The 20272-nt window shown below is 41.6% G+C and overlaps 2 protein-coding genes across 4 annotated transcripts in view; one reads left to right on the plus strand and one right to left on the minus strand.

Annotated features, from left to right (window-relative positions):
* LOC133592133 (uncharacterized) overlaps positions 1-9145 on the plus strand; it is a 37613-nt gene extending 28468 nt beyond the window's left edge. For all 3 annotated transcript variants that reach the window (XM_061944684.2, XM_061944700.2, XM_061944692.2), the window contains 4 exons: positions 445-580; positions 8603-8685; positions 8760-8856; positions 8949-9145. In XM_061944684.2, the coding sequence (XP_061800668.2) occupies positions 445-580; positions 8603-8685; positions 8760-8856; positions 8949-9122 (490 nt within the window). In that variant the 3' untranslated portion in view covers positions 9123-9145. The remainder of the gene's footprint in view (positions 1-444; positions 581-8602; positions 8686-8759; positions 8857-8948) is intronic.
* Positions 9146-11054: 1909 nt separating this feature from the next.
* The window catches only part of zfpm2a (zinc finger protein, FOG family member 2a), a 321980-nt gene continuing 312762 nt past the window's right edge, over positions 11055-20272 (minus strand). The window contains exons 7-8 of the mRNA XM_061949110.2: positions 17779-18006; positions 11055-14497 (exon numbers count right to left, since the gene is read on the minus strand). Of these exons, the coding sequence (XP_061805094.2) occupies positions 12009-14497; positions 17779-18006 (2717 nt within the window). The 3' untranslated portion in view covers positions 11055-12008. The remainder of the gene's footprint in view (positions 14498-17778; positions 18007-20272) is intronic.

The following is a 20272-nucleotide window of genomic DNA, read 5'->3' on the forward strand; positions in this document are numbered from 1 at the left end:
TTTAATCATTGTAAAATCGTGATTGATTACTACTCTTTGAAAAAATCTGAGTTGTACAGTTCATTTCCTAAAGAAGCAGCTTACACGTCGCTTAAGTGCTAACATGACTACAAGACACATTAACGTTTTGAAAATAAAACTTAGTTAAAATATTTCAATGTCTGTATAAATACCTTTTGAGCAAATTCAACAAAACAGTCATAATTTTCATTACAATTACCGTAATATGAAACTTTTGTATCGTTACATTCCTAACTGGCACCAATTTAAAAGTAACCCGTGTTGGATAAAATGTCAACGATACCAACCCTTGTACCATACTGAAAACATTTAAATACACCCCTATGGTGTTTTAAGGAACCACCCATTCAATTTTACTGTTTGAATAATACAATTGTGATATCTTTTGTAGGACTCATGCAAACATTTAAATATTTTTGTCAGGTATGGTAAGCTTCTGCCATCCCTTCAAGCCAAGCAGTTTTCTGCTGCTTCCGGGCTGAGCCGCCTGCTGATTATCCTTGGCGCCATTGAACCAACTATCAAAGAAAATGTCTCAGAGGAGATCATCCAGCGGCAGGTCAGGCTAATGCACACACTTGAACACACTCTTCGACACAAACCACATAAGAGCGGTCCCCACGGGACATGATATTGATTCTTCAAACTCCAGAAGAAAAGACTCTAAATAGATTGAGAGGTGTTTGGGGAATGAATATGAAATCAAACACCATAGATTTAGGATTCCTCTGCTTATAACATGTCCTTTTAAACATCTAAGAATATGATTTTCAGGCATTTCCAATCTGTTCATTGTTCTCAGTCTGCCATAGGGTGGTGCTGTTGCAAGAATAATCATGGCTCCTCTTCAGCACTGGATGATTCAGAGCCTTTTGTTTCCATGCTTTCGGAAAATGTGCATTTGGAACGATAGCAACACCAGATGTCATTTTTAAAGAAATTAAAATTGAACGTGTTCCCGCATTGGCCACAAATGCAGTGTCCTCTGAGGTATTGTTATGTTTTATAGTCCGCTTATGACAGGTTGTACAGTTTGTAAGGCAGTGGTAGTTAATATTAAAGACATAGATTACGTAAGGTCCTAAATCCATAATAGTGTTTGTAATAATATATATTGTTAAAAAAATATTTTTTTTTGGCATTGAAAAGTAAACACTAACCTTTTGTAAAAGCAACATTTTGATACACCCCATTTCTTAAATCTTGATTGGTCTGTGGAGATATTTATTGTATCCTAAATCAACAATTTACATTGTTGCTTAGTACGGTTACATTTCTAACAGTCTAACATCCGTTCTGTGTTTTTTTCTTTTACGTTGGCGATGGTCTGTTTAGTCTTCTTGTGCACTGCTGCCAGCCATCCTCCCACGATTTGATGGCAGTCGCGATGAGGGACACATTTCAGTGTTTTTCGAGTCATACAGTTGTTGCCAAGGAGATAAGGACATTATTGTGCTTGAATTTTCCAAGGACGGGGAAAAGGTTTTGTCGACAAGCTCGTGAAGGTTATGAGCTCGCCAAACTTGGTAAAGCACGCGGTTCATTCCTGAAGGGCAAGGTCCATAAGTGCCGCTTTTTTATCATCGCCAGATCTAATTGCATACATTACGTCAATTTATAAGTCTCAGTAATGTTCTGGTAGCCTACTAACTTAACCTGTGTTAAACAGTATTATATTAAATTATAATTTCAGGTATTATTTTTAGCACTGGAGTTTTGCCTCAGATATAGTCTATTCAGAGGAAGTTATATAGGCCACATGGGCAGAATTCTCTAGGATGAGGAGAAAAAACAGATTAATATTAATGCTCTTCCTTCACAATATGGCCGAACAGTGGATAAAACAAACCAATAAGAGACAATGAGAGATTACCATCACAAGTCTCAGTCAATGTAAGGTCCATGCAGCGACACCTTTGAATTAGAATTAGGGACATTGTGACATCGCAAAATCCTGGAGGCAGTGGCTTGTGCCTAATGTACAAGCTGCATTGATGTTGCGGCACCTCTGACAGAAAAATAACAGAACATTTTTTGTTTTTCTGTGTCTTGTCAGTCATTGGTGGTTAAAACGAAGAGTTTCTCTCGAAGGATTAGACATTTCCTGTGATTTAACAGGTTTGAAGTGGCAAATGTGTAAATGTGTGTGTTTAGGTTAAAGGAGAACTGCACTTTTTGGGGAATTTTGCCTATCATTTACAATCATTATGCGAGACAAGAAGGCGGATGTATTTTTTTGTATTGCATTCTAACTCGTAAATGAAATGAAAGTCGGAGTTAATCTAATGTCCTCTATTCTGACCATAGAGCCCTCGAAATAACTGTCCAAATAGCACCAACAATACTCAAATTTACATTTTGTGACTTGAATATTCACCAAGTATTAGTGATATTGTTATTATAAGCGCTAAAGCAGACAAACTTATTTAGCGGCGCATTGTCACAGAGAGCTAACAAACTTGTTGCTGCTATGTTGACATAATTGGCTGTTGAGCTGCTTTCTCGCCTCGGAGCTCGTGAAATTGTATTCTATCATAAATAATGCCTCTCACCTGGATAGTAGAAGGACGAAGACATATTCTGACAAGTTGGTCAACTTTGGCACCCAATTTAGACCCAGAAATGGCGAGAAAGACATAAAAAGTTGTTTGGTTCCACCCCCCTTTTTTCTTTGCGAGGATTATGAGTCATTCATCTAAATGGGAATATACGAACATCTGAGCAGTCGGCATCCTAATGAGAGCAGACATTATACAGTAAGCGATGTCCTATTATGTGTGTTGGCTCTCATAAAGTCTGCAGTGAGTAATAATCAGTGTTGTTGTCAATGGAATGTCAAGTGACGGGTTTTTTAAATTAGTGCCCCGCTGTATGCTTAAAATGATCAAAATACATAAATATTAAATGTTATTATAAATGTGCCTGTTACTACATTACATGTATAGTTACAGCATGTACAGTTAGGTCCATAAATATTTGGACATTGACACAATTTTCAGTATTCCAGCAGTGTACAACACCACAATGGATTTGAAATGAAACAATCAAGATCTGCTTTAAGTGCAGACTTTGACCTTTAATTTGAGGGTATTTACATCCAAATCAGGTGAACGGTGTAGGAATTACAACCCACTTTATAAGTGCCTTCCACTTTTTAAGGGACCAAAAGTAATTGGACATACTAATATAATCATAAATAAAATTGTCATTTTTTAATACTTTGTTGCAAATCCTTTGCAGTCAATGACAGCCTGAAGTGTGGAACACATAGACATCACCAGACGCAGGGTTTGGTCCCTTGTGATGCTTTGCCAGGCCTCTGCTGCAGCTGTCTTCACTTCCTGCTTGTTCTTTGGGCATTTTCCCTTCAGTTTTGTCTTCAGCAAGTGAAATTCATGCTCAATTGGATTCAGGTCAGGTGATTGACTTGGCCATTGCAGGACATTCCACTTCTTTGCCTTAAAAAACTATTTGGTTGCTTTCGCAGTATGCTTGGGGTCATTGACCATCTGCATTGTGAAGCACCGTCCAATGACTTTTGAAGCATTTGGCTGAATATGAGCAGATAATATTGCCCCAAACACTTCAGAATTCATTCTGCTGCTTTTGTCAGCTGTCACATCATCAATAAATATAAGAGATCAAGATCCACTGGCAGCCATGCATGCCACTACCACCACCATGCTTCACTGATGAGGTGGTATGCTTTGGATCTTGAGCAGTTCCTTCCCTCCTCCATACTCTTCTCTTTCCATCATTCTGCTACAAGTTGATCTTGGTCTCATCTGTCCATAAGATGTTGTTCCAGAACTGCACAGGCTCTTTTAGATGTTTCTTGGCAAACTCTAATCTGGCCTTCCTGTTTTTGAGGCTCACCGATGGTTTACACCTTGTGATGAACCCTCTGTATTTCCTCTGGTGAAGTCTTCTCTTAATTGTTGACTTGGACACAGATACACGTACCTCCTGGAGACTTTTCTTCATCCGGCCAACTGTTGTGAAGGGCTTTTTCTTGACAAGGGAAAGGATTTTTCTGTCATCCACCACACTTGTTTTCTGTGGTCTTCCAGGTCTTTTGGTGTTGCTGAGCTCACCAGTGTGTTCTCTCTTTTTAAGAATGTACCAAACAGTTGATTTGGCCACACCTAATGTTTTTGCTATCTATCTGATGGCTTTGTTTTGATTTTTCAGCCTAATGATGGCTTGCTTCACTGATAGTGACAGCTCTTTGGACATCATATTAAGAGATGACCTTCCCAGATTCCAAATGAATATACCACACTTGAAATGCCATCTAGGCCTTTTATCTGCTCTTTGTAAATGAAATAAATGAAAAAAAAACAAGGGAATAACACAAACGTGGCCATGGAACAGCTGAGTAGCCAATTGTCCAATTACTTTTGGTCCCTTAAAAAGTGGAAGGCACATATAAAATGTGTTGTAATTCCTACACCGTTCACCTGATTTGGATGTAAATACCCTCAAATTAAAGCTCAAAGTCTGCACTTAAAGCACATCTTGATTGTTTCATTTCAAATCCATTGTGGTGTTGTACAGAGCTGGAATACTGAAAATTGTGTCAATGTCCAAATATTTATGGACCTAACTGTATATAGAATGATGATGGAAGTGCATTTCCCTTTAAAGAACACTGCATTTTGTCAAACTGGGTGGATTTATTAAGCTGTGGTCTTTATGCAATCTTTTTTTATTTTTTATTTTTTTATTGTTATTTCTTTTTTTATGCATTCACACACAGCATTAGTATTTGGGGACCAGGTTGAGGTGAAAGAAGAAAGGGACAAATATGTGACTATACTAGTGATGTAATGAGTACCGGTACTGGTTTTCTCCATGTTAGAATTCACGTGCCCCCTGCATCTGCACATGCACATATATCTAAGGAATGCGGAAATGTAATTGGTGAGCACAATTGTTACACTAATCAATGCTATATTTTTGTGTTTTGTCATTTAATATACTGTACATGTTTCATACTACAAACAATCAAATTAATGATTTATTACTTTATGATTTTTTGCCTGGGAAACCAAAAGTATGCCTTGCGACACATCCTCACATGACACCTAATATGTCGTACATTTGTTTGATAGACAGTTTGTTGTATGAAACATGTATAATAAATGACAACAAAAAAAATACAGTGTTGTTAAAAGGGATGCATGCTCTGCATGTGCAATTACATTTCCACATTCTTCAGATTCAAACGCATGCGCATATGCAGGGTTGTGGGTCAGTGTCCGTAACCTATTGCAATGTTGTCATCCCCAATCCCTGTGTGAGTCAAAGTTTTTTTCCTATTTTCTGTGTGTCGTAAATATTGAAAAACTGCTTACAGAGTGCAGGGAACAATAAAGGGATTAATCTATTCCGCCTGTAAAGCCCTCTAAAAAAACATAATCAAACACTAACAATATTCCATTTACAATACATGCAGTGACCAGCATATTAACCAAGTTGTAGCGACATTGCTAACACATAGGCACTACTTTCCTGGCATCGTGACACATTGCCTTGCTAACACTGCTCCTGTAGCCAGCTACTAACTACTCCTATCTTGAGCTGATAATAGTGTTGGTGGTGACCCGTCATTTGAAAAGGAACAAGAAGAAGATGCTTGAGCTGCTGCTGCTACTGTTTTGCCTTTGAGTTAGGAAGGGTTCTGAATCATGCATCTCTCACCTGTATAGTAGAAGGTTGGGGCAACACGCTACCAACTCGATCCTATATGGCTCTCAGCTTGGCTCTTAACAAATGGAATGCAGCACAAAACCATCGCAACGTCACTAGAAAATGTTCTATTTGAGGGGTGAGGATTATTCCGAATTTTGCAGCTCAAGGAGAGCATAAGTGCTGAAAGATACATACATCCCACCAGTTGGCATCCCAGTGAAAGCAGATATTATAAGTCACTGTTTTATGTTCTTATGTGAAACGTGTAGCAATAGTGCTGGATGATAATGCTCCACGGCTATCATCAGTGGTAGCAAACACAGAAAGGGCTCTCTATGTTGTTGTTGACCCTGATGCACCCAAGAAAGAAGGTTTGGTTATGCTAAAAATGAGCAAAGTATTGTATTAATTACATGTCATAATGAATGTGCCTGTTTTGACATGACATATATACTGGCAGCATGTATATAAAACAGTGTTGGATGTTTTTAGAGGGCGTTGTAGACGGAATAGATTATATCCCCGTTGCAGTGCATCCGGGAAGTATTCACAGTGTGAATGTGATTTCTGTGTGATTTCTTTGTGTTATATTTCTAATAAATACCTTTTTATCACAATGTCATTATGAGGTATTATGTGTAGAATTTTTGAGGACAAAATGTATTCCATTTTGGATAAGGCTGTAACTAGTGTTGTCCCGATACTAATATTTTGGTACCAAAATGTATTTCGATACTTTTTGGTACTTTTCAATACTTTTCTAAATAAAGGGGACCACAACAAATGTCATTATTGGCTTTATTTTAACGAAAAATCTTACGGTACATCAAACATATGTTTCTTATTACAAGTTTGTCCTTAAATAAAATAGTGAACATACGAGACAAATTGTCCTCTAGTAGTAAGTACCGTATTTTTCGGACTATAAGTCGCAGTTTTTTTCAGTTTGGCCGGGGGTGCGACTTATACTCAGAAATTGTTAACACATTACCGTAAAATATCAAATAATATTATTTAGCTCATTCACGTAAGAGACTAGACGTATAAGATTTCATGGGATTTAGCGATTAGGAGTGACCGATTGTTTGGTAAACGTATAGCATGTTCTATATGTTATAGTTATTTGAATGACTCTTACCATAATATGTTACGTTAACATACCAGGCACGTTCTCAGTTGGTTATTTATGCCTCATATAACATACACTTATTCAGCCTGTTGTTCACTATTCTTTATTTATTTTTAATTGCCTTTCAAATGTCTATTCTTGGTGTTGGGTTTTATCAAATAAATTTCCCCCAAAAATGCAACTTATACTCCAGTGCGACTTATATATGTTTTTTTTCTTCTTTATTCGGCCGGTGCGACTTATACTCCGGAGCGACTCATAGTCCGAAAAATACGGTAATCAAACATCCATCCATCCATTTTCTACCGCTTGTCCTTTTTGGGGTCCCGGGGGGTGCTGGAGCCTATCTCAGCAGCATTTGAGCAGAAGGCGGGATACACCCTGGACAAGTCGCCACCTCATCACAGGGCCAACACAGACAGACAGACAACATTCACACTCACATTCACACACTAGGGCCAATTTAGTGTTGCCAATCAACCTATCCCCAGGTGCATGTCTTTGGAGGTGGGAGGAAGCCGAAAAGGCTCCTAATTTAGCTGCTGACGTATGCAGTAACATATTTTCCATTCTATTATTTTGTCAAAATTATGAGGGACAAGTGGTAGAAAATGAATTATTAATCTACTTGTTCATTAACTGTTAATATCAGCTTACTTTCTCTTTTAACATATTCTGTCTACACTTCTGTTAAAATGTAATAATCACTTATTCTTCTGTTGTTTGGATGCTTTACATTAGTTTTGGACGATACCACAAATGTAGGTATCAGTCCACTACCAAGTAGTTACAGGATTATACATTGGTCATATTCAAAGTCCTCATGTGTCCAGGGACATATTTCCTGAGTTTATAAACATAATACACATTTTAAAAAAAGGAAAGAAGATTTTGTGATGCTAAAAAATATTGATGTAATCATAGTAGTATCGACTATATATGCTCCAGTACTTGGTATCATTACAGTGGATGTCAGGTGTAGATCCACCAATGACGTTTGTTTACATTCAGTGAGCTACGGTGTGTAGTGAAGCATGTTTAGCTATTCCTCGTCCTGCAGGGATGATACTTGTAAGAAACTTACTTTATTTGTCGCCATGGAGGCGAGGATTAGTGATTTAGAAGTAGCTAAAACGCCGCAGACTGCTGCTGGATTTTAACTGCTAACTAGCTAGCCATATCTTAGTTTCAGTGTTATATCTTCACCTTTATCGTTAGTTTTTAAGCCAAAATGCGTCCGTTCTCCCTTTTCTGTCTACACACTGTGTCTGCTTGTAATTACTCCGTGTGCCGAACATGCTCCTCTGCTTGTAAACCAGCAATGTCACGACGACGGGGGGTGGGGGGACCGGTACTTTTTAGAGGCGGTATAGTACCGAATAGGATTCATTAGTATCGCTGTACTATACTAATACCGGTATACCGTACAACCCTTGCTGTAACATAACAAAATGTGGGAAAACTGAAGCGCTGTGAATACTTTCCGGTTGCACTGCATTGTTAGCTGCCTCTTACGGGCAGTTTTTTACTATTTTGAATGCACAGAAAATGGAAAGTGTTGTCTCGCATAAGGATTTTGGATGATGAGCAAACTTCCAAAAAAAAGTGCAGCCCCCCTTTAATCTTTGTGGTGAATTGTCACCCCTGCTGTGTTGAGTAGGCACACTTGCACCTGTTGGGCACAGACACAAAGGGGTCTCGCCCAGGGCGCCAGTGAAACTAGACCCCTCACTGATTCTATGTTGATGTTTTCCCCAGAAATACCTGCTGAGTAACCCCGCCCATCAGAGCAGTGCTGTGGACGAGCACTACTTTCTCAATGAGAGTGCAGCACAAGTGAGGTAAACGTCGCTGGAAGGTGAGTTATGTAATCCCACAGGAAGGAGAAAAGACCATTTGTGTTTGTTTCTAAAAGGGACATCACCAAATACAAGCCCCTCTCCAGCAGGACGTCAGTCAGCGTGATCACAGGGGATTCCTTCGACCAGCAGATCCCACAGCACTTAAATCAAGTGAGCACGTTTCCTGCGCACCTGCGTCAGGCCTTTTATTAGCTGCGGTACGCTGAGAGTAATGTTGCACTTCGAATAAATCCTCGCACCAGATGGTAGCCACGCTTCAAAAGAAGTTTCTGGAGGAGTCCTACCCGTCAGCCAATCACCTTCACATTAAAGGAGGAGACCGTCGAATGATCTACACCAAGCCATCTGCCATCATCCAGCACCTGAGGACGCTCGTCAACCAGCGACAAGACAAACATGGCCAAGTAAATAAATGACACCTTGTTGGAATGTTCTAGAATTGTCGAAGTCATCCTTTTGACTTTTTCCTCCAGCGTAATGTAGAGATAATCTACAAAACGTTTTTTAAACTTTCTTGCTCTATTGGGAGCTTTAATTGAACACGACTGGAGGGTATTCAGCTTGCTGTCTGAAAAGTCCTATTTTTGAGGTTGTTATTGCTGCCAAAAATGTCTTCTTATCATTGGAAAGGCCAAAGTCTGTGTCCTAATATGAGAGCATGTTATGACCAAGAGGCAACGTACGTGGAATTCATGTTTTGTCAGACTGAGTCAGATTCTATATTTAATCATTTGCACATATTTGAAGAATGACACTCGTTTTGATTCATTAACCTTATGTGTACACTTCTAAGGAGTGGAGTTGTTTACATGAAGTCTTCATTATGCTTCAGCGTAGTCAGTCTTCAACTGCAATTCCCACTAGGGGCAGTGTTTTCCTGAGAGTGAGTGACCAATAGTGATGACTGATACCGAAAGTTTTGCTTTAATACTACTTTTGTTGGATTTTTTCCTAATGTTATTACTTGGTGATTATTTTTTACGCCAACAAACACATCGGAAAACATTTTAATAAGTATTTGCTTCTTTTTCGCTGAAGCAAAGACATTGCTGTTCACTTCCTCTATTCACATTGAATTGGTGGGGCGTTATAGCTCGGTTGGTAGAGTGGCCGTGCCAGCAACTTGACGGTTCCAGGTTCGATCCCCGCATCCGCCATCCTAGTCACCGTTGTGTCCTTGGGCAAGACACTTTACCCACCTGCTCCCAGTGCCACCCACACTGGTTTAAATGTAACTTAGATATTGGGTTTCACTATGTAAAGCACTTTAAGTCACTAGAGAAAAGCGCTATATAAATATAGTTTACTACACTTCACATTAACACCTGCTGTTGTCACGCGAGTCGATGCGAGTATGGAGTCCATGGTATTTGTTTACATTCAGGAGCGCTAGCTTGCTGTTAGCGGTTAGCTACTGCATCCTCCTTTGGTGTGTAGTGAAGCATGTTTAGTTACTCCTTGTCCTGCAGGGATGATTCTTGGAAGAAACTTACTTTATTTGTCGCCATGGAGGCTGATTAGTGATTTAGAAGTAGCTAAGTATGGTCATCGTCAACGGCTAGCTAGCCAAGTTTTAAAGCACCCTTTGCAGAGGGCGCTTCAGTGTTTATAGCTTCAACTTTATCGTTAGTTTTTCAGCCAAAATACGTCCGTTCTCCCTCTTCTGTCTCCACACTGTGTCTGCTTGTAAGTACTCCTTGAGTGTCCATTGTCTAACGTGCGCCTTTGCTTGTTTACCAGCAAAGGTCCGTAAAAAAAAAAAGTAGCAGTATTATTCAGAGGCAAGCTCGTGCAGTTTTTGATTCATTTGTACCGCAGAACTTTATTAGTACCAGTATACCGTACAGTCCCAGTTGCCGTAGTCAGGAAGTACTAGTGTTTTTGTTGAGCCCTACAACGTGTTTATACTGTAAGTTTAGTACTTACTAAACAACGGCTGTTTAATTGTAACATGCATCATTGTGTTAGTTTTCATTAGGTGTTGAACTTGCCATGTAAAATCGCCAATGCTAATCAGTACCATGCCAATGGCATTTTCAATGTAAAGTAGCATCGAGCTGGAGCCTAACTTTTGAGTGCTTTCTACCTGGCATGCTTGCTTTGTTGGCAGGGGAAATTACAACATTACCTAAATGACGTCTGCTATCAATACGGCTGCAACCTGACGTGACTTCACATGCAACAAAAGGTACCAAACTTTGGTACCTTTTGATTTCATGTAAATCGGTATCGACGAAATTTGGTCGGTACCTGTAAAAGTACCAAACTCAGTACGCATCCCGAGTGCTCATACTTGCACATTTCCTTACTTTGCTCCACTGATGTGAAAGAAAGAGCTGACATCAACATTTCATCCTGAGGATTTAAGTTTAATTATGACACCACATCAAAATAAAAATGTCCAACAGATTTGGAATTCAATTCCATCCATATACATGCATAGCAACAACATTTTAAGAAACATGTTCAGGACATTGGAATGATCATCAGTATTCCCACTGACCTCCCCCCCACCTTGTTCGTCAGCAATAAACCTAATTCTTGTCTTTTTTTTTTTTTTGCACCCAGAAGGGTTACAAATATTTATATGCACAGTCCCCAGTTGATAATACTGCTTTCAGTAATGTTCCCTCATTTACAAAGTATTGCATTGAGAGCAAATGTTCCAAAAGGGAGAGCAAAGTGTATCATGAAACAGAAAGAGGAGTACTGTACAAGATTGCTGCCATCTTTATGAAAACACCAACATCGGTTTGAAGTAAAAAGACGGGGACAAACAGCCACATATGAATGCAAAGCCATGGGAATATGCCAAATGTGAAAGGGCGACATTTAGGGCATATAGTGAATTTGTTACAGCAAATAAGAATACACAAGTGCCTCAGTCGCTATTTTTGTGTCTAAAATGCATCTCTTTGTTTTATTGTTTCATTGAGCCTACGTTACAATGTAAACAATATGTGTGCTACACAAGAATGACTATACAGGAACATTACAAACAACTCTGATATAAATTTCATTTGAATTTAAATTAAAGTCACTACTCATTAATACTGATTGTGAAATAAATTAAGGTGAAAGTGGCACCGATATTATTCTTGATTCATTTCTCTTTTTATAGTCGAACCGACGGTTTTTGCATGTTTCAGTCTTAAAACGATGAAAAGGAGAAGCTTCTCTTGATTGTCCACAAGCAGTTTTTAGCACTGCATGATGCACTATTCCAGACACAAACAGTGTACCAAAACAAAGGAGGGGGTTAAATATGGGAGCGGAAGGTTGGGGTGGAGGAAGAGCTCTTCTTATTTCACATGCTCCGCAGCATGTGATGAACAGTAAAACTTCTTATGAGTGATAAAGTTTGACAGGTTGTTGAACTGGATGTCACACAGGCGACAGTACTTGCTACTTCCGGAACCGTTCACCCCTTTGTTGGCGGTGGGGGCTGCCTCCTCGGTCGGGGACTTGGAGGAAGGTGACATGTTCTCGTTGGAGTCGGCGGGGTTCTCGGGGGTCCACGTGGGTGAAGGGTTAGGGGCCGGGCCGTCCGGCTGAGGCTGGGTCTCTTGTTGCGGCGCCGAGCTGGAACGTTCTTCCGGCTTATGCCCGCCGTTGACGATGACCATGCCTCGGTTTTTGGGCAGCAGCGGTAGAGGCTCCTTGCCAGGATGGGGGCAGCCGTTAGCAGCGGGTTGTTGGGTTTGTGCCGCCTCAGCTGCACCTCCTACTCCTCCTCCGTTGACCCCTTGCTCCTGTTCGCTGGCCTCCCCCTGCACCGCTGCCCCTCCACCCACGTAATCGGATGGCTTTATCCCAAAGTACGGCGATATTTGCTCCGGACCTTTCATCTTCTTTATTGCTCCAGGGTAAAGGCAGTGGGGCAGATACATGTTCTTGTTGTCATCTTTCGACGGGATCAGCTGAGGTTCGGCAAAAGGCTTGAGACCGGGAGGGAAGACGCCTCCATTCTGCACCAGCGCCTTCCCATTGAGGTTTTTTTCACATTTACTCGGGCTCTTATCGAACGCCTCATCAGTGTTATTGCCTTCGCTCTTCACCTCAGGGAACACACTCGTGTCCATACTGACAGGCTCCTGCTGCTGATGAGGCCCTTGTGACTTCTGAGCGGCGGCGGCGGCAGCGGCGGCTGCTGTAGCCGGGCAAAAGTTCTGTTTGTGCGCCAAATAGTTCTCCACTTTGTTAAAACTGATCTTGCACACGGCACATTCGTGGTAGTCCAACAGTCTTTTAGGGGAGCTACATGTCTTGTCAGAGACTGGCGAACACTTTTTGCTGAGATCGATGGGCGTGTCCAACTCTTGGGGCTCCGCCGCGTTGCACTTGGGGGCCAAAACCGGCTTCGTGCCAGTCAGAGAGGCCTCCAGGTGTTTGGGTACCATACCCGGAAAGATGTCACAGCGTGGGTGGAAACGGTCTCCGAGGCCGTCCACGGCTTCCTGTGACGTGCAGGGATTCATCGCAGGGACCCCGAGGTAACCCGGCTGTCCCATGGGGGGCCTCTGGAGGTCCTGCTCGGGGAGACACATCTCGTACATCTTTCTGCGCTTCCGAGTTCTCATGGTCCTCTGCATGGACGGCACCTTGTTGGAGGACATGCGCTTCATGGGTGGGTCGTGGCGAGTGGCGCAGTAGTACTGCTTGTGCACCATGTAGGTCTCGTGGCGGCTGAAGGTGATGTTGCAGGCGCTGCAGGTGGTCTTGTTGGGGTCGTTGTCGCTCTCGACTAAACCGGTGCTCGGACTCTTTCCCTCCAGCTGCTTCCCGTTCAGCCTCTCCTCGGTCCCCGTGGGTGTAGGGACCTTCTTCACCTGTCCCGACAGATCCTTCTCGGGCCCTTTGATCATGTCCAACACGCTGGAGTTTAGACACGCCGACTGCATGAGGTGACCGTCGGCTTCGGCGGGGTGGCATCCGCTCAACATGCCCACAGACGCGTTGGGACTCACCGCCTCGGGGACCTTGTCGGACAGCGCCGAGAAGTCGGGGGACTTTGCCATGTGTTGCCAGCGGCTGTTACAGTAGTGCTTTTTGTGGACCAGGTAGTTGTCCAGGTTACTGAAGGTGATATTGCATTCAAAACAGGTGGCCCCTTTGGGCATGAGCGGGCTGTAGATGACCGGGGGGTAGCTGTTCCCTCCGTGACGTAGCCGCCTGTGAACCAGCTCCGACATTTTAGCGAGAATCTCCGACGCCTGCGGGACCACGGAAATGTCTTGGGAGAAGGCGAACTGAGACAAGAAGGGGCCCATGGGGAATGTGGGCATGTTGTGTTGCACGGGGGAGGAAGCCAGACGGGGACTGGAAGGCTCCGACTTGATCCGAGTGTAGGAGAAACTGGCTTTGCTGCCCGGGTGAGCGTCTCCCTTCTGAGCCGACAGCATGGACTTCTTCTCAGCCTTGTCCGCCTCTCCGTCTGCGCCGGTCTCCTTGCTGAGGACCCCTTTGGGGCTTCCCAGCAGAGCGTCCTTCCTGTTGGCGAGCTCGGCGCCGGCCTGCTGCTGCTGCTGGAGGCTTTCCTCGGACCCCCGGGGGGAATGCTCGGTGGCGTCGCCTTCCCTGTGAAGTTTGCTGCCATGTCCGTGTAAGTCCTGATGCTGTAAGAGTTCCCTGTGGCTCTGAAAGCTGATATGGCAGTGATTGCATCTGAAGGCCGCCTGTGACAGGTGAGACATGATGTGATGCTGGAATGTAATAAGAGACTCTGCCGTGTAGTTACAGATTGTGCATTTCAAGCTGGTGCCAGGAGGGAGGCTCTCTTCCATTTTGACACCTGTGAAGGAGATAAAAGAGACAAGCTGAGAATCTCGCCTCCCACTTCTGCTTTACAGTTAACTGTTGCAACCATCAAATAGCCACACGTTACGCCAAGGAGATATCCCCGCACGCTCGGGTCGTATTCGTCAAAGGAGGTCTATCGCTGACAGCAGGAGGACTTTATTCCGTTAGGTTAAAACACATTTCAGGTTCTGACCACACAGGAATGTTTGCTTTCTTTAGTCAGATTGAAAACCTGTCACCAGGAACACATCAATGGGTGAAAATGATGTAGTACAATGCCTCACCACAGGTGGTGCTGTAAGCAGACACAGACATTGGAATAACTTCCTTCAAAACATCATTGCCATGGCAACAGATTAGATCAGGGGCCCTCCATTGCATTCTTTTTAGCAGACAGTGTGAGGGCCCGATTAGAATTAAAAGGGAGCTTTTATGTAAAACCAACTTTTTTTGTGTATTTGAGATCTGCATGAGTCCCGAAAAGTTAAAGTACCACCAGGTGTGGTGAAATTACTTTCTGCATTTGACCCATTCCCTTGTTCCACCCCCTGGGAAGGGAGGGGAGCAGTGAGCAGCAGCGGTGGCCGCGCTTGAGAATCATTTTGGTGATTTAACCCCCACTTCCAACCCTCGATGCTGAGTAAGGGAGGTAATGGGTCCCATTTTTATAGTCTTTGGTATGACTCGGCCGGGGTTTGAACTCACAACCTACCGACCTCAGAGCGGACACTCTAACCACAAGGCCACTGAGCAGGAATCAAACCATGGAGGCATGGTGGAGATATTTTTTTAAACAATCTTGCCTTCCTTCATACATCCTCCAAACGGTCCCTTTGGAATTTGTACAACCTGTGACGTGCCCGAATTATCCATATATAACGTAAATATACCCATAATGCCTTGCACGCGTCACCGTGTTCCTTCTTTTTCTCTACCTTCTTGTTGTGGGGCAGACTGGCTCGTACATGCACATTGCATTCTCCACTGTTGCCATTTCTAATACAAGGTAGAATATAGTTCTAACTTATATCTGCCAGCAGACTGCATATGGTGGCACTAAAAATACAACATGGCTGACGATGAAAAAGACGCAGTTGAAGAGGAGGCAGGTAAGTAAGACCCGCCCACAAAACGGCGCATCCTGAAGAGACGGCCAGAATGCAGCTTGAAGATGATCTGTCAAACATAATCTATGCAACATGTTGAGCAGAGTAACAGCATCACATGTTATGTAGACCACAGGGAAGTGTTTTAAATGTAGAAACAAATCATAATATGACTCCTTTAAAACATGTGAAGACTAATCTTTGTGTTATGTTAACTTATTTAAATTCACGTTTCAGCTTTTTACCACTTTACACCAGGTTTACTCAAATCTTGAAAGCCCATAATATATACAGTTTTTTTCGGACCATAGGGCACACACATAGGGCGCATTAAAGGAGTCATATTATGATTTTTTTTTAAACTTAACACTTCCTTGTGGTCTACATAACATGTGATGGTGGTTCTTTGGTGAAAGTGTTGCATAGATTATGTTTTACACACCATCTTCAAGTCGCTTTCTGAGTGTCTCTTCAGGATGCGCCGTTTTGTGGGCGGTCTTATTTACGTGGCCCACCTTCGACAGCGTCTTCTCCCCGCCATCTTTGTTGTAGCGGTGTAGCGTGCAAGGACGGGAGTGGAAGAAGTGTCCAAAGATGGAACTAACTGTTTTAATGACATTCAGACTTTACTTAAATCAATAACAGAGCAGCATCTTCTCATCCGGAAACAACAACAACACAGGAAATGTGTCCCGTGAAAAACCGTCCGACCGGAACTCTCTAATAACTAAAGTTCCTTGGGTAAATAATGTAAACTCACTACAGTTTTTAGCGCTTTGATAGCGAGTTTACTGACAGATATAAGTAATAACTTTACACTACTTTATATTAGAAATGGCAACAGCGGAGGATGAATGTTCCATAACAAGAAGATAGAGAAAAAGAAGAAGCTTATCGACTACAGTGTCGGCACGGACTACAATTGCGGACGCGCGCACATTTTCAGGACTTATGCAGATCCCAAATACACATCAGCAGGTACCAGAAGGTAAGAAAAGTTGGTTTTGTATAATATTGCGAAACAAAATGCCAGGTAATATGTCTGCTAATAGGTGCCATTTTGTGGTCCTTACACACACACACCATAATAATACTCGTATGTTTAATGCGCCGACAATCCATCAAGAGGTGCGGCTTCATAGCTTACTGAAGTCGTACTACAAACATTTTGGCAGATTTTTGAGCGCCGTGTGTAATGTTCTATATTCTCAATGGAACATTTAAAATGTTGGTGTTTACTGGCGTCATATTGCAGTCTACACGTATCTCTTATGTGTGACTGCCATCTACTGGTCACACTTATCATTACACCATGTACTAAATGAAATTGCTTCGAGGTCAGTAAGCACAATCAGAATTATGCCGTACATTAGGCGCACCGGGTTATAAAGCGAACTGTCCCTTTTTGAGAAAATGAAAGGATTCTAAGTGCGCCTTATAGTCCGAAAAATACGGTAAAAAAATCAAAGTGGTCCTTTTCTTAGGTCAGGTAACAAGCAATAATACGATAATATTCAAATATTTGCTGTGGTTGTTCTGGAATTTGATGGAGGTGTGAGGGGCTCTTCATTTTAGCTTTCATTTCCTTTTTTTTTTGTTTGCGTCCATCACTTCATTCATGGATTCTTTTATTATCTCTGCATCTGAGCACGGATTTGTGTTGTTGCATGTGACAAGATTCTTACTTGCAGCTTCATAGTTGTTGCATTTTTCAATCAAATTCCTTGTGTGTTAAACATACTTGGCCAAAAAATATTATTCTGACTGTTCACTGCATATCATTTTGTTCTCACCTCTGAATATCAAAGAAATGCCCGTCGTGCGTTGTGTAATAATGCCATTTTAAATTGGACAACTTCATAACATCAAGAGTCTCCTGGCTATTAAGCACACGGGTCTTGTGCTCGTTAGAGGGAGAATAAATGCAAAAAATTATTCAGTCCAATTTTCTTGGAATCACTGATTTTCTCTGTCATCTTTTCTTTTACCGACAAACTTGGAACAAGCCATTGATATATGCGAACGTCTATAAAAAAAACAGTTTGCTCGTCCACACCATATCGCCATTTCTCATTCTGTATCCTGTTCCCAGCTAAAGTAGTTCCGTGTGGACAAGGCTTGAATGTAGCCGTCTGGTACCGACCAAACTAATTAAGACATGACTCACCGCTGTGTGCCGTGCTGAGGTGCATCTCCAGGGCCCTGGCCCCTGAAAAGGTCTTGGTGCATTGTGGGAAGGGGCAGACGCTGGAGGTCTGGTGCGGCCCGCCGTCGTTCTCCTCAACGATGGTGTCAGGTTCCCTTTGCCGCCCGCTGCAGTAGTACATCAGGTGGGCCTGGAGATTCCTCTCGCTCCGAAACCAGATTCCACAAGCTTTGCAGGGGAAGATGTCCTCTGGAGGAACACAAGACACCAGACTTTAGGATTGAAGGTGAATGTATCACTTTTATTCCTCTGATTACAAATTGTAACCTAATGAACGCTCATGCAGTGATACTCTCACACACGTGCAACAAACAAGTCAATATGGAAGACACTAAACAGCACGATGACCTTCTTGGTGTGAAATTTGAGTTATAAAATACGTAAAAAACCCCACAAAGTATTATGCATACTAAAGCCACAACGATTAATTGATTAGAATTTTTTTTTTAATTGATATTCTATTGCATTAATTGTTCAATGAGTATAACTACTAAAAATGATCAAATCAGACAGCATGGAGTGCCCGGAACTTTAAACAGGTGAACATGGTTTCCGCACAACCGCTGTAATAGAGCGAACATGAGAGCGGTGGTGCGTGGGTGCTCTATGTGATCTATGCGGAGGCAAACAGCTGAGTTTTGTCTCATTTTTTTAAATCAATGCACACGTGTTAAAAGTTCAATTTCAATGTTGATGATATGTTTATTTCAACTATTTTCCCTAAAATACACATTGAGGCTATACATTGTTTTTTTATACGATTACCGTATTTTTGGACTATAAGTCGCAGTTTTTTTTCATAGTTTGGCCGGGGGTGCGACTTATACTCAGGAGCGACTTCTGTGTGAAATTATTAACACATTACCGTAAAATATCAAATAATATTATTTAGCTCATTCACGTAAGAGACTAGACGTATAAGATTTCATGGGATTTAGCGATTAGGAGTGACAGATTATTTGGTAAACGTATAGCATGTTCTATATGTTATAGTTATTTGAACGACTCTTACCATAATATGTTACGTTAACATACCAGTTGGTTATTTATGCCTCATATAACGTACACTTATTCAGCCTGTTGTTCAGTATTCTTTATTTATTTTAAATTGCCTTTCAAATGTCTATTCTTGGTGTTGGCTTTTATCAAATACATTTCCCCAAAAAATGCGACTTATACTCCAGTGCGACTTATATATGTTTTTTCCTTCTTTATTATGCATTTTCGGCCGGTTCGACTTATACTCCGGAGCGACTTATACTCCGCAAAATACGGTACTCGATTAATCGAACAAACTAATCGACAGATTACTCGATTACTAAAATAATTGATAGGTGCACCCTACTGCACACTTTGCAGGAAGGAGTTTAATAACACACTAATAACACAAAAGGAGTAATGTGGATAAATGTTTGTTTATAAAAACCTGAACATGATGTTCAATATGTTTAATAATAAACATAATAAGTGTTTCTCTTTGCACGTGCAAAATGAAACACCATTGATATAGACTAAGGGCCTGATTTACTAAGATTTAAATAGCTCGTGCTAAACAGTGTGTGCAATCTACAAGAAAGCGTGTACTATTAGTGGGCGTGTTGCATGTGATCTACTAAGACTGTGTGTACAATTGAAAAGTGGTGCAGGATTTTGCTTGTACTATAGGGGGCACTCATTTACTGCACATTCATGTTATCATGTGTCATTTTTCTATGTTTTTAAACAAGCAGGAGACATGTACTACTTTTTATGGGCATTTTAGAAGCAGTCATGCAGTGCATCTACATTGACACCACTTTTTTGGGAGGCTGCACTACACTGTGCTTAAGACTCAAAAGCATGCACACTTCAAGAAGATTATAGCACATTGAATATATGTCAGTAATATATATTCAATGGGCAAAAAATGAACTTCATTAAAAAAAAACATTAAATGAAACCAAAGCGCATATATGGAATTTGTTTTAATCAGCCCCATAAGTCATCCATGAATTATTTAACGTGGACCCCGACTTAAACAAGTTGAAAAACTTATTCGGTTGTTACCATTTAGTGGTCAATTGTACGGAATATGTACTGTACTGTGCAATCTACTAAAAAGTTTCAATCAATCAATTCAGCAGTTATAAAATTATAAAAGGATGTTGCTGAAAAGACAATATGGCGAATATTTTTATTTATTTCTCTCTCACAGCCGTGTGTGGAACTGTCAGTTTGCACCTCCTTCTGACCCGTGTTTATAATAAAACGCTAAATAGTGCTCCCAAAACGATGAGTGTTGATGAATCACATTGAATGTGCCGTTTTGCATCTTCCAGTATTGTGGGCGTTTTGATGATCAGCACATATTTTGCATATTAATGAAGACAGAGACGCAAAACAGATTGCACGTCTTATCCTGCTCACTTAACAGACACAATCCACTTTGCACAGGTTTAGTAGATCAGTTTTACGT

The sequence above is a fragment of the Nerophis lumbriciformis genome, linkage group LG04 (genome assembly GCF_033978685.3).
Source record: "Nerophis lumbriciformis linkage group LG04, RoL_Nlum_v2.1, whole genome shotgun sequence".
In the NCBI taxonomy this organism is placed as follows: domain Eukaryota; kingdom Metazoa; phylum Chordata; class Actinopteri; order Syngnathiformes; family Syngnathidae; genus Nerophis; species Nerophis lumbriciformis.